This window comes from Desmodus rotundus, chromosome 1, assembly GCF_022682495.2.
Source record: "Desmodus rotundus isolate HL8 chromosome 1, HLdesRot8A.1, whole genome shotgun sequence".
Taxonomy (NCBI): Eukaryota; Metazoa; Chordata; class Mammalia; order Chiroptera; family Phyllostomidae; genus Desmodus; species Desmodus rotundus.
Window position 1 is genome coordinate 122,062,214 of NC_071387.1, and position 15,280 is coordinate 122,077,493.

At 42.0% G+C, this 15,280-nt stretch overlaps 1 protein-coding gene across 1 annotated transcript in view; it reads left to right on the forward strand.

Moving 5' to 3' along the window:
- The first annotated feature begins 7,610 nt into the window (after nt 1–7,610).
- The window catches only part of LOC112314743 (NXPE family member 3-like), a 30,614-nt gene continuing 22,944 nt past the window's right edge, over nt 7,611–15,280 (forward strand). The window contains exons 1-2 of the mRNA XM_071220641.1: nt 7,611–7,667; nt 12,020–12,063. Coding sequence (XP_071076742.1) covers nt 7,611–7,667; nt 12,020–12,063 — 101 coding nt within the window. The remainder of the gene's footprint in view (nt 7,668–12,019; nt 12,064–15,280) is intronic.

Below are 15,280 nucleotides of genomic sequence, written 5' to 3' on the forward strand. Positions count from 1 at the left end.
GCCCGGCACCGTCACTGTTCCACAGGCTGTGTATACAACAGACAAAGACATCTACCCCCATGGAATTTATATTCTAGTGGGTAGAAAGAGAAGCATGCAGTACACATAAAAGGGTAATGAAATAGTATGTTTATTCAGTAGGATGAAGTAAGTGCTATGGGGAACAAAGCAGAAGTAGATCAAGGTAAATGGGGTCCAGAGTGCAGAAGTAAGGGGTGAGGGATATACCACAGCATTAAATATGGGGGTCATGGTGGGTCTCTCTGAGGAGACATCGAGAAGAGACCAGCAAAGACTGGAAGGAGATGAGAGAGTCATCCTGGGGGAAACCTGAGAGAGAGTATCCATAGCAGAGACAACAGCGGATGGAAAGGCACGCATAGTGAGTGCGTGTGCACGGATGCTTGAAGTACTTAAGAATCAGCCAAGAGGCCAATGTGGTTGCACCTGAATGATCAAGGGGGAGAGTAGTAGGAGATGAGCTCAGGGAAGAAATGAGGGACAGATTATGTAGGGCCATGTAGGAATTTGATGTGCCTCTGTATTACCTTTTACCTGTATTACCTGTATTACCTCTGTTGTTTGCCTTTTAAAAGTTACTATGTCCCTTCCAGGCCATTTTAGATTTTATTTTCCTAATTGCTACCATTCCATAAAATTTTAATAACAGAAATATAACATATTTGTTTATGTATTGTAGCCCTTTGGAAGGCCACAAACTATTGTAATATCTGAGAGAGTGAGTGAGTAGAATTTCTCAGGCAATGACCTTCTGAAAGTGAGAAAGGACGGGGTCTAGGGAAGGGCTAGAGAAGAGTATAAATAGTTCATCCATGGTAACAGAGGGGCAGGCTGATCATATATGGATGTGATAGTTGGATAGATTGTGGGTGGGGGAGTCTGTGAACTTTTTTTAGAAGTGGGAACCATGGTCATTACCTAAGAGAGAGGATGAGAAGGGGTATTTGGAGTTTGAGGACAGGCTCAGGTGTAAAATGATCAGCCTAGACTGAGCAGCTGAGAAAGAGTAGATGACAAGATCATTGGCAGACAGCAGCTCACAGAACTGGACAGCTATAGTGTTGAAAGGTTCATCTACATGGATTTTGAAACTGATGTGTGTTAGGACATGTGGGAATTGGAGAGACTGACGCTTTGCCAGGAGCTGACTTTGTTTAGAAGAGAAAGAAAGGACATGGTGGCTGGCAGATAGCAGGAGCAATTTGCAGTGGGATCTCAAAGGCCCTGAAAAACTATTGGCATGGCTCCCATTTCTGGTTATAAAAGTGGATCTGGGAGTAAGGCAGGTGAGGTGGGAAAATGGGACTTCAGAGGAGTAGCACTGTGAGCCACAGGGCCAAGGCCCAGGGCCAGCCAGTCAGTAACAGCTAAGTGACCAGGCTGACTGAGAGCTAGAGTAAGGAGGGGCTCTTTTCCTGGGTTCTTCAGAAGATGAGTATATATTGTTTAGGGCAGGCATTTAAATTTAAAGGATGCTGATGATAGGATGAAGATGTGGAAATTTCCAGAGCTGCTAGTGCACATGACTTCATAGGAGTTCAATGGACAGGAGTCCGGTGGTTTATTGACACCACTGTGGATTTATTAAGTAACATTTTCTTGCATATATGGAGAAACAGCTATATATTATTAGTGTTTGACACTATCAACTCATCCTCTATTCAGCCCCTGAAACCTCAGCTCAGGGCTGCTGTTAAAAACCTGCAGACTAAGAACAGAGAGGATCCCAGATGGAGGCGGAGTGGGTGGAAGTTATACTCACGTCCTCTCACGGCCCAATTGGAATTATGACTAAACTGTAGAACAATCAACCTGAATAACAACTGAAGACTAGCTGAACAGAAGTCTTATAACCAAGGATTTACAAAAGAAGCTACATTGTGAAGGAAGGGTGGAGACGTGAAAAGGGCTGGCCCCATACCCACATGTGACAAATGAGAATCTGGAGAGATACCTCAGCTGCAAAGGTCCCCTTTGAACAGCAAGGGGTCTCAATCCCATGCTGGGCTCCTCAGCCTGGGAAGAGGAGCCTGCATAACATCTGGCAGTGACAATCAGTGGGAAATCTGTCAAGGTGAGATGGGAGCCTGATAGAAACTCTACACAATATCTCATTTGGGGCCACTCCAACCTGGGTTCTGAAGGAAGAAAGGTGACTCAAAGGGTATCATAGAGGGAGAGACTGGCTTCTGTGGCTTGGAGAGAGGGCTGGGGGCACAGCTGCCAATGTCTCTGTGCTGAATCCCTCTCACACTGCCCACAGACACCATTTTCCCTGAGTTGAGCACTCCCCTCCATGTGACATCAGTCTGGGGGAATGCACTAGACCTACCCATTCCCTCCCTGTGGCCCTGCCCTGCCAAGCTTGCTCACTGCAGAGCAGTCTGCTGGCTGTGCCAGCCTGGGCCTACATTGCAGGCTTTCTAAGGAGGTAGACTCAGGAGGTGTCAGAGATGCACAGGGAAAGATGGGGTTGTTTGGTTGCAGGGCCATATTCCCCCTGCAAGCCCTGACCAATGCCACCATTCCTGTGCAGATCCCTCCCTCCACATGGCCAAATCTCAATCTGTTTTAGACTGATGAACTCTACTGGCCTTACCCTGATGACTCCCTGAGGCCCTGTCCCACGGCAAAGGTCTGCAGGCCGCAGGTGCTTGGCAGCCGGCCTTGATGTACCCTGAGTCTTTTCCTGAGTGGCCACAGACCCAGCACTGGCACCAAGTTTGTATTAGCCCGTTGAACACCACTCACCCCTGCCTGGTGACTCAATGAGAACCTCCCTCAAGCAACTCAGATACTGGCAAAGGCTCTTTCAGTGATTAAATATAATGGGCAGCTGGCCGGCAGAGGTTAAGCTTGAGGTGCTTTGGACCTTTTGTGGACCTGCCCCCAGGTTTGGTACTGACGGAGGCCGGCCTTGGTACACAGCTTGACCCCTCCCACATGCACCCAGGCCTGCAAAGGCAGCCACAAACTGTGGATCACTTTTGTGGAAACTTACAGTTTGTGGATCAAATTGTAGCTCATAACAGGTAACCCAGGGCTGGTCATAAGCAGTGTCTGACGTTGACCTGTACCAGAGCCCCAGAACCAACACACCATTGGCAGGCTTTAGACCACAACTGAGCAGGAGCCAATTAGCTCCACAAGCAGCACACCCAAAGGGAGATCTCAGCAGGTACTAGACCCTGCTGGGGAAAATTCCACTTCATGGGGTCAGCCCTCACACAGGTGGTCCCACATTGTGGTCAGAACCAGTCCTTATAGTCAGCCAGCCTGAAGGTCAACTTGACCCACAGATGGGCCAACAACAATCAAGACTCAAGTAGAAAGGAGGGCTCACATAAACTATACAAGGGACATCCTGGGGCACCTAGCTTGGGTGATCAGGGAGACGGTGCCATTGAGCCCCATAGGACACCTACTACATAAGGCCACCCTACCAAGACTGGGAGACATAGCAGATCTACCTGATACACAGAAATAAATACAGAGAGGCAGCCAAAATGGGGTAACAAAGAAACATGCTCCAAATAAAATAACAGGAGAAATTCCCAGAAAAAGAACTAAATGAAATGGAGGCAACCAATCTACCAGATACAGAGTTCAAAACAATGGTTATAAGGATGCTCAAGGAACTTAGCGAGGACCTCATCAGCATAAAAAAGATCCAGTCAAAAACGCAGGACTCACTAATTGAGATGAAGAACAACTCACAGGAAAACAACTGTAGAGTGGATGAAGCCGAGAATCAAATTAATGATTTGAAACATAAAGAAGCAACAAACAACAAATCAGAACAACAAGAAGAAAAAAAGAATCCAAAGAAATGAGGATAGTATAAGCAGCCTCTGTAACAACTTCAAGAGGTCCAGCATTCACATCATAGGCGTGCCAGAGGAGAAGAGAAAGAGCAAGAAATTGAAAAACTATTTGAAAAAATAATGAAAGAAAACCTCCCTAATTTGGTGAAGGAAATAGACATGCAAGTCCAGAAAAGTACAGAGAGTCCCAAATAAGAGGGATGCAAAGAGGCCCACTCCCAGACACAGCAAATTAAAATGCCAAGCTTAAAGATAAAGAGAGAATCTTAAAAGCAGCAAGAGAAAAGGGGACAGTTACCTACAAAGGAGTTCCCATCAGACTATCAGCTGATTTCTCAAAACAAACCTTGCAGGCAAGAAGGGGCTGGAAAGAAGTATTTGAAGTCATGAAAGGCAAGGACCTACATCCAAGATTACTCTATCCAGCGAAGCTATCATTAAGAATGGAAGGGCAATGGTATATTTACACAATGGAATTCTACGCAGCAGAGAGAAAGAAGGAGCTTATACCCTTTGCAACAGCATGGATGAAACTGGAGAGCATTATGCTAAGTGAAATAAGCCAGGAAGTGAGGGACAAATACCATATGATCTCACCTTTAACTGGAACATAAGCAATAGAAGGAAAAAGCAAACAAAATATAACCAGAGACATTGAAGTTAAGAACAATGTAACAATAGCAAGGGCGGGGGTGGGGGGTGGGGGGCGGGGACAGTGGGTAGAGGGGATTACAGGAACTACTATAAAGGACACATGAACAAATCCAAGGGGGAGGGTGGAGAGGGGGGAGGGAAGTGGGTTCACCTGGGGTGGGGTGAAGGGATGGGGGAAAAGGCATACAACTGTAATTAAATAACAATAAATAAATTTAAAAAAAAAAAAAAAAAAAAAAAAAAAAAAAAAAAAGAATGGAAGGGCAGATAAAGTGCTTCCCAGATAATGTAAAGTTAAAGGAGTTCATCATCACCAAGTCCATATTATATGACATGTTAAAGGGACTTATCTAAGAAAAAGAAGAAGATAAAAAATACAAACAGTAAAATAACAACAAACTCACAGCTATCAACAACCGAATCTAAAACAAAAACAAAAACAAAAACAAAAACAAAAACAAACTAAGCAAACAACTAGAACAGGAACAGAATCACTGAAATGGAGATCACATGGAGGGTTATCAGTGGGGGAGTGGGAGTGGGAGGGGGAGAGGGGGAAAAGGTACAGGGACTAGGTAGCATAAATGGTAGGTAGAAAATAGACTGGGGGAGGGTAAGAATAGTATAGGAAATGGAGAAGCCAAAGAACTTACATGTATGACCCATGGACATGAACGAAGGTGGGGGAATGATGGTGGGAGGGGGGTACAGGGAAGAGGGGGTTAAAGGGGAGAAAAAAATGGACAACTATAATAGTATAATCAATAAAATATATTTTAAAGAAGAATAGTTTTCTAAAGGTTTTGGGTTAAAAAAAAAGACTGTCAGCTGATTTCTCAAAAGAAACTTTGTAGACTAGAAGGGATTGGCAATAAATATTCACAGTCATGAAAAGCAGAGCCCTACAACCAAGATTGCTCTGCCCAGCAAAGCTATCATCTAAAATTGAAGGGCAGGTAAAGAGCTTCCCAGACAAGAAAAAACTAAAGGAGTTCATCAACAAACCACTACCAAACCATTATTATATGAAATATTAAAGGGACTTATTTATGAAAAAAGAAGATCAAAACTAGGAACAATAAAATGGCAAAAATACATATCTATTAACAATTGAATCTAAAAAACAAACTAAGCAAACAAAAAGAACAGAGACAGAATCATGGATTTGGAGAGACTTTTGGTGGTTGCCGGATGGGAGGGAGGTGTAAGGTAACAGATAAGGAGTTGAGAAGATTAAGATGTATAATTAGGTAGTTACAGAATGGCCATGGGGATGTAAAGCACAGTATAGGAAATAGAGAAGCCAAAGAACTTACATGCATGACCCATGGACATGAATGATGGTGGGGGGGATTGCCTGAGGGAGTGGTGCGTGCTGGGTGAAGGGTGGGAAAGGGGGAAATATTAGGACGACTGTAATAGCATAATCAATAAAATATAATTTAAAAATGAATAAAAATAAAAGAATGGAAGAGGACCAAAATACAATTTATTTTTCTCAGCAAATTTGATTTATTCTAAATTTTAACTGTTTTTAATCCTCACCTGAGGATATATATTTATTGATTTTATAGAGCGAAGAAGGGAGAGAGGGAGGAGAGAGAGACAGATGGAGAGAGAAAAACAGCAATTGGTTGCCTCCTGTATGCACCCCAACCAGGGATAGAACCCACAACTTTTTTGTTGTGTGGGATGATGCTCCAACCAATTGAGCCACCTGGCCAGGGCGATTTTATTCTAAATTTTAAATCTAGACTTTTTCTTATATGGTGTTACATGAAAAGAGAAAGTGAATATTTTGAATTTTTAGTTTTCATTTTTTTCCAATGATCTCTGAACTTTTTATTGGCCTCCTGTCCTCCCCACCAAAGGGGTCCCCCATTTCTGCTGCCTTTAACATACCCAAACTTTGGTGTCATTGACCTCAGACACCACTCTCTGTCCACACTCCTGTGGGTGGTGGCCTTTTCTTTGGATTGTATGGAGTGACTGTTGACCAGGACCTCACCAAGGTTGAAGTCTTCCCCGTCTTCCAGCAAGTGGCGGTAGGTAGCTGGCGATATCAGCCTGCAGCTTGGCCTTGATATTCAGTAGGGCCTTGTACTCCTGGGCCTGGCAGTGCCCCTCTGCCTGGGTCTGGGCCATCTCTGACTCCAGGTGCAGCAGGATCTTGTTGAGCTGTTCCATCAGCGTGTCTCCACCTTCCTCATGCTGTTCTCCAAACTAGCCTTCAGATTTCTCACTGAGCGCAGGTTGATCTCCAAGGACTCAATTGTATGTCTCAGGTCCGTGAGTGTCATCTCAGCAGCTCCTATCTCTGCATTCTGCAAGGTGACCACCGTGGTGCTCTCCTCAACTGCTGGCACCAGTACTTGTCTAACTCCTCGCATTCTTCCAAGCCAGCCTGTCATACTGGGCCCAGATGTCTGCCCTGATTTTGCTGACGTCCTGAGATTTGGGGGCATCCAATTCCACTGTCAACCCAGAGTTAGCAATCTGGTTTCATGGACCGTTTACTTCCTCCTCGTGGTTCTTCATGAAGAGCAGCTCTTCCTTGAGAGCCTCGATCTCTTCTCCAACTGCAGCTGAGTGATATTGGATATTAACGAGTGATATTAATGACCTTTGGAGCCCACTGATGTCTATGGACTGGTGCATGGCCAGCTTCATCTCATGCTTGACTCTGAAGTCATCTGCAGCAAGACAGCCATTGTCTATCTGCAGAAATATGCATCATTGTCCATAGAACTTGCAAAGATCTGAGCCCTCAGGTCCTAAATGGTCTTAAAATAATGCCCCCAGCCTCTGACCTGGCATCTGTTCTTCTCCAGGTGTTCCTGGATTTTGTTCTCCAGCCTCTGATTATCAGCCTCCAGGCTTATCCCCTTTTTCAGGTAGGAGATTAGGAGATAAAACAGTCATTCAGGCGCTGTATAGTCTTCGTCTTGCTCTGGACATTGCCTATGTCCACCAAACCCCTGGTCATCCCTGCAGCTAGGCCCCTGGACTCCAGCCACCCCACATGCTGGCTGAGAGGGGTACAGAGATCTGGGAGCTCAAGCCCCCAGTGCCTGCATAGACACTGGCCACACTGCTGCCTGGCCAGACCCGATGGCTAGGCAGCTGCACGGAGCCCAGGGTCTGGCAGTTTGTGGAAAGCTGGAGCAGGTAGTGAAGCTCATGTTGTTCAGGAAGGAAGACAAGAAGCTGAGACTTGGGTTCAAGCAGCAGTTCAATTTTCATTTTCAAAAAGTATTTAGCAAAACAAGTAAAAAAACACTTAAAAGCATATTTTATATCTATCAGTTTTACATTTTAAAGTAGTTTATATATTGTAAGATTGTTTTCAATTGTGCCTAGTGTTTTCCTCCATTTGGATTTTAGTATAATTTCTTTTTTGTTTGTTTCATTGTGCTTCATTTAATTGCACTTCACAGATGTTGCATTTTTTTTTATAAATTCAAGTTTAGTGGCAACCTTGTGTTGAGCAAATCAATCAGCACTATTTTTCCAACATCATTTGCTCACTTTGTATCTGTTTCACATTTGGGTAATTCTTGTAATACTTCAAATATTTTTATTATTATTATTATATGTGTTAGTGTGATCTGCAATCAGTGATCTCTAATGTTCCTATTGTAATTGTTTTGGGGTCCCCTGAACTGTACCTATACACGATGGTGAACTTAATAAATGGGTGCATTCTAACTGCTCCACTGACTGGCCCCATCTCGTCTTGTCTCCTCAGGACTTCTTATTCCCTGAGGCACAACAATATGGAAATTAGGCCAGTTAATAAACCTATAATGGCCTCTAAGTTTTCAAGTGAAAGGAAGAGTCACACATTTCTCATTATAAATCAAAAACTAGAAATGATTAAGCTTAGTGAGGAAGTTCAAAAGCCAAGATAGGCCAAAAGCTAAACCTCTTCCACCAAAGAGCCGAGTTGTGAATACAAAGGAAAAGCTTTAGAAGGAAATTAAAAGTGCTACTACAGTGATACACAAATTATAAGAAAGTGAAATGGCCTTATTGCTGATATGGAGAAAGTTTTAGCGGTCTGGGTAGAAGATCAAAGTGTCCACAGCATTCCCTCAAGCCGAAAACCTGATCCAGAGCAAGTTCCTAACTCTCTTCAATTCTACGAAGCCTGAGAGAGGTGAGGAAGCTGCAAAGAAAAGTTGGAAGCTAGCAGATGGTTCATGAAGTTTAAGGAAAGAAGCTGTTTCCACAAGATAAAAGTACAAGGTGAACAGCAAGTGCTGATGTAGAAGCTGCAGCAGGTTTTCCGGAAGACCTGACTAAGATAACTAATGAAGACGGCTACATCAGTCTTCTATTAGAAGATGACACCTAAGATTTTCTTAGCTAGAAAGAAGTCAGTGTCTGGCTTCAAAGCTTCAAAGGACAGATTGGCTCTCTCGTTAGGAGCTAATGCAGCTGGTGAGTTTAAGATGAAGCCAGTGCTCACTTACCATTCCAAAAATCTCAGGACCTTTAAGAATGATGCTAAATCTACGCTGCCTGTACTCAATAAATGGAACCATAAAGCCTGATGACATCTGTTTGCAACATGACTTACTGCTACTTAAGCCCGCTGTTGAGATTTCAGTTTAATTTTTAAAATTTTTTTTTAGATTTTAATTAATTTATTTTTAGAGAGAGAGGAAGGGAAGGAGAAAGAGAGGGAGAGAAACATCAATGTGTGGTTGACTCTCACCCATCCCCTACTGGGGACCTGGCCTGCAGCACAGTATATGCCCTGACTGGGAATCGAACCGGTGACCCTTTGGTTCGCAGGCCCACACTCAGTCCACTGAGCTACACCAGCCAGGGCAAATATTGATACATTATTATTAAGTAAAGTCCACAGTTTCTTTAGTTTTACTTCAATGATTTTCAACATGTGTGCAGTGAGAGTTTTTGAAGTGTGCAATACTTGACTATTTAGTCAGGGGCTCTGATCTGTTTTCCCTTCAATTGTCACACACACACAAAAATGACAACAGCAAACCAACAATAGCCATCCAGTGTGAATGAGTCAAAATGACACTACTTTTTTGCCAGATCAGCAAAAAGTGTATTTTTTTTAGCAATTAGTTTATGTGTGCTATGAGATCAAAAAGGCTGAAAATCGCTATTTTAACCTTCATTCTTGTGCTGTTCCAGGATCCCATCCAGAATGCCACATTACATTTAGTTGGCAAGACTCTTCTGGGTTGTGACAGTTTGTCATACTTTCCTTATTTTTGACGGCTTTGACAGTTTTGAGGAGTATTGATTACATTGTACTATTCCTCTCTATTGAAATTTGTCCGATGCTTTTCTTACGATTAGAGAAGGTCACAGAGGCCAGGTTACCTGTTCATCACATCATATCAAGGGTACACATTATCAACATGATTTATGAGTGTTGGTGTTCACCTGGTCACCTTTCTGGGGGAGTGTCTGCCAGGTTTGCCTGCTGCGCAACTACCCTCCCGCACTGTACTCTTTGGGCATCTCTATTTATAAGGAGTGGGGTTATGATCCCTATTGTCTGAGTGCTTTATAACAAAAACTATTCTGCTCCACGTTCCTTCCAGAATCTAGTGCCAGAAAGTGTCGCTCCTGGCATGCTTGTGTACCCCTATTAATCGGAGGAGTCCTACATGATCCACCTTGGACGATCTTTTATTACCTGGGCAGTTAGTAAACTGAAAGCTAACGGATGGGTCAGTTGCAGAAGGCCCGGGTTCCTGACAAGATTCTCTCTTCCTCTGATCACTCTTTCTGACTCTTTATTGTAATTGCCTCATTATAAATGTGCTAATTATATTGTAACTATCTCAAACTCCTTTTGGACTGAGGCAGAGTAGAAATTCCAAGTCAGCCAGCTGTCATCTTGTCACCCCTCCGGCACCACCACCAATGCTCCCTCTTGGTGTTTTTCCAGGAAAGTGACAGACAAGGCGCCCCCTCCAGGCATTTCTCCCACCCAGATCAGAGTGGCAGCCCCAGGACACAGCCCCGGGGCGAGCCAGGCTGGTATTTGCTGGGGACAGGGATGGGGGCGAGGTGGGATAAATAGACTGGGGTGGCTGTTATTCCTTGACTAGGAGTTTAGCCCCATCCTCCTGCCAGGGTAGTATAGCATCGTGGTTAGTAATATGTGCTGTAAAGTCAGACTTCTTGGGATAAAATGCTGTTTCTGCCAGTCATTGTTCGTGATCGTAAGTAAATTGCTTAACATTTCAGGGCCTCAGTGTCCCTACTTGTAAATGGAGATAAGAATTGTGCATTGTGGGCTTTTGTAAAAGAGTAAATGAAATAATACAATATGTGTAAAGCACATGAAAGAGCCCCTGGCATTTTGTAACTTATAAATGTTAGTTCTGTTCTGGTTTTCCCTATTCTATAGGCTTGTCCCCACAGCCCTCCTGCTCTCCTGGGCTCCCTGCTGCAAAGCCCTCTGGCTTCTACTATGGAGATGTGTGGCACGCACTGTCCTGCTCCAGCCGCTCCTTTCCCTCTGTTGACAGCATCCTGGGCTGCCTGGCTGGCCACCTTGTCCACATGATGGGGGACTCCACACTTCGGCAGTGGCGTGCGTATCTGCATGACACCGTGCCCTGTGAGTGGCCCTGCGGGGAGAGGGAAGGACTCCTAAGAGAAAAAGAGGAGAACCAGGGCTCTGAGAGACAAGACTCCTAAATTTCTGGTGAAGAGGTTGGGGCAGGATGCTGGGAATTTTCCAAGAGCAAGTGAGCAAAGGAATCAGAGCTGGGAGGATGTAATTATTATCGCCAAGCTGCCTTTCCAGTTTAGTTTACCAGAAGTTATGTAATGAGCTCAAAAGACAGCATTTAAAAAAACTCATATGATATAATTTTTGGTAATGCAAAATAGTCCCCCATTTAGTTCCTAAATAAAAATCCCCATTTAATCACTTAAGTAAAATTAACATGTGAAAGACATAAAGTTCAAACTTTTGTCCCACTCATCTAAATTTCTTTTTCCGTCTCCTCTTCCTTCCTCCCTTCTCCTCCCTTCTCACCCCTTTCTCCCCGCCTTCCCTCCTCTCCCCCTTTGCCTCACAGCTGTGTCCTGACCAGCAGTTGGTAAAGCTGTGGTTCTCTTAGTACCTAAAACCTGAGTGACTTCTGCTGAACGTGTGTCATTTCCTCGGTCCCTCCAAAGTTAAATTAATCTAATCCCAAACCTGCCATGTGCACCATTCTTCTAAATAGTCAAAATTAATGGAAAACAGAAAGTTATGACAGGATTTGTAAATAACCTCCAATTTAGAAAAGAAAAACAAACACTTAGCTTTTATAGCAGTTATTTTAAATAAAATTGTATCCAAGCAGCCAATACCTAATACGAAGTTATTACAAGTCTTTAGGATATCTGAGTAGTAAGGTAGGACAGAAAAGCTAGCCTGAATGTCTGTTGGACCGGGCGCACTGTTTGGTGGTCGTAATCTCTGTGGACTCGGTTGTAAAGTTAGCAGCAGGCTAGTTGTGGCTCTTGCCCACCAGGTTTTTGAGGAAAGTCCACCTAAGCGTATTATCTCCGATCTCAGGTAAGTACTGCAGATACATTTCTGTCTTCCTGGAAGTTTAGAAATTTGCCATATTGTCAGCCTCAGTAACTAGACCTAATTTGAGGTTCTCCTTTATTTTAAACAGTTTATCAAGGTGTAATTGGCAAACCATAAACAGAATATATATATGTGGGGGGAATATCTTTTCTTTTTTAACTTATTTTTTATTTTATTTTTTTCCATTACTGTTTATACTCCTTATAGTCCCCTCCCTCCTTCAATCACCACCCTGTTGTCCATGTCCATGAGTCCTTTTTGCTTTTGCTTGATTCCTCCACTCCCTAACTCCCCATAGTTGTCATCCTGCTCTCTGTTTATGAGTCTGTTTCTATTTTGCTTGTTAGTTCAGTTCATTCTTTAGATTCCATATATGGTAATCATATGGTTTTTGTGAAATCATATGGTATTTGTCTTTCTTTGACTGGCTTATTTTACTTAGAATAATGTTTTCCAAGTCCATCCATGCTGTCACAAAGGGTAAAATTTTCTTCTTTTTTATGACCAAGTAGTATTCCATTGTGAAAATGTCCCATAGTTGTTTTATCCACTCATCTACTGATGGACACTTAGGCTGCTTCCATATCTTGGCAATTGTAAATAATGCTTCAGTGAACATAAGGGTGCCTATGTTCTTTCAAATTAGTGTTTCAGGTCTTCCACATAAATTCCCAGAAGCAGAATTGCTGGGTCATAAGACAGATGCATTTTTAATTTTTTAAGGTATCTCTGTATTGCCTTCCACAGTGGCTGCACCAATCTTCACTCCCACCAACAGTGCAAAAAGTTCCCCTTTCTCCACATCCTTGCCAGCACTTGTTGTTTGTTGATTTATTGATGATGGTCATTCTGAATGGTGTGAAGTGATATCTCACTGCAGTTTTAATTTGCATTTCTCTGATGAAAAATGACATTGAGCATCTTTTGATATGTCTATTGCCATCTGTATGTCCTCTTTGGAGAACTGTCTCTTCTCCAAAGAAGTGGGTCCTTTGCCCACTTTTTAATTGGATTGTTTATTTTTTGTTATTGAATTTTATAAGTTCTTTATAAATTTTGGATATTAACCCCTTATCAGATGTATCATCAAATATGTTCTCCCATTCAGTGGGATGTCTTTTTATTTTGTTGATGGTTTCTTTTCCTGTGCAAAAACTTTTTAATTTGATGTAGTCCCATTTGTTTATTTTTTCTTTTATTTCCCTTGTCTGAGGAGATACATCAGATAAAATATTGCTACAGCAATGTTCAAGATTTTATTGCCTATGTTTTCTTCTAGTATTTTTATGGTTTTGGATCTAACATTTAAGTCTTTAGTACATTTTAAATTTATTCTTTTTGTGGCATAAGAAGGTGGTCTAGTTTCATTTTTCTGCATGTACCTGTCTAATTATCCTAACACCATTTACTGAATAAACTATCTGTAGCCCATTGTATGTGCTTGCTTCCTCTGTCAAATATTAATTGACTATAAAAATGGAGGTTTATTTCTGAGCTATCTATTCTGTTCCATTGATCTATGTGTGTTTTTATGCCAGTACCATGCTGTTTTGATTACTATGGCTTTAGAGTGTAGTTTGATATTAGGTGGGGTGATTTCTCCAACTTTGGTCTTCTTTCTCAAGATCACTGTTGCTATTTGGGGCCTTATATGGTTTTATGTAAATTTTTGAAGTATTTCATCTAGTTCTGTGAATCTATAGATTAGTTTGGGTAGTGTGGACATTTTAATAAAGTTAATTCTTCCTATCCATGAACATGGTATGTGCTTCCACTTATTTGTATCTCTTACAATTTCTCTCCTCAGTGTCTTATAATTTTCCAAGTACAAGTTTTTTATATCCTTGATTAGATTGGTTCCTAGGTATTTTATTCTTTTTAAAGCAATTGTGAATGGGATTGTTTTCTTAATTTCCATTTCTGATAGTTCTTACTGGCATATAAAAATTCAACTGATTTCTTGATATTAATTTTTTGTATCCTGCTACTTTACTGAATTGATGTATCAGTTCTAGTAGTTTCTTGGTGGAATCTTTAGGGTTTTCTATGTATGGTACCGTGCCATCTGCCAATAAAGACAGTTTTACTTCTTCCTTTTCAATTTTATTTCTTTATCTTGGCTGTTATGGCTAGGACTTCCAATACTATGTTGAATAAAAGTGGTGAAAGTACAGTTAATTACTGGAAATGGTTTGGAGGCCATCTTTGCATACAGTTGTCTATATGCGTAAAACATACATGTGTGCAATTTTACACATATGAAATCTTTCTACATGCCTTCTTTTAATTAATTCCCAAATTCGTATTGGTGTAATTGTAGATTATGCAGTTGTAGGTAATAATATAGAAATCTCTCATACTCGGTTTTTCCCAATGGTAACATCTTGCAAAACTATATTACAGTACAGTATCCCCCCCAGGATTTTAAGATTGATACAATCCACCAATCTTACAGACATTTCCCTAGTTTTATTGTACCCATTTGTATGTGTATGTTTTTAGTTTTATGCAAGTTTGTCATATATATATTGTTTTGTGTCTAATTCTTTAGCATCTGTTTCATAGCCTTGCAAAGGAAAGAAGACAAGGTCAAGGGTTTATCCAAAGTGGCAAGTCTAATAGGCTAAACTAGAGTCTCAATGGACTCTACCGTCAGATAAAGATAATACAGAAACAGAATCTCAGACCCTTTCACTTCTCCATCCACTTTCCCTCTAATCAACCACTATTGTCACCAATGTAAATAAGAGCCACTTTGAGGGTAAGTCCCATGAACAATGTTCAATCCTCACCTTTTGATTTTTTTTTTCATCATGGGCCTCTCCTTCCTTGTTAAAACCACCTCTTCTCGTGGCTTTATAATATCGGATCCTTCAATTCAAACATGAGTAACTTGAAAAATGAGATCCACCAGAATCCCTTCTGCTGGTGAGGATGGTAACAGAGGCAGCTAGTTGTCAACATTGGTGGTAGTTGCAAGATCAGGCTCCTGGCACAGAAATGGCATCCTTGGTACAGCGTAAACCAAAACAGGAATTTCTCTACTGCTCAGCTGGGCAGCAGCAGTGCTGATGGTATAAAGTACAGCTCCTGGAAGTCTAGCATCCAGGCCTGCTTCTCCAGTCTCCCAGCAGCATGTGGGATACCCAAGATCCTTTTATTGATACCCTGTACTCTTTAATCAGCCAGAATTAGCACC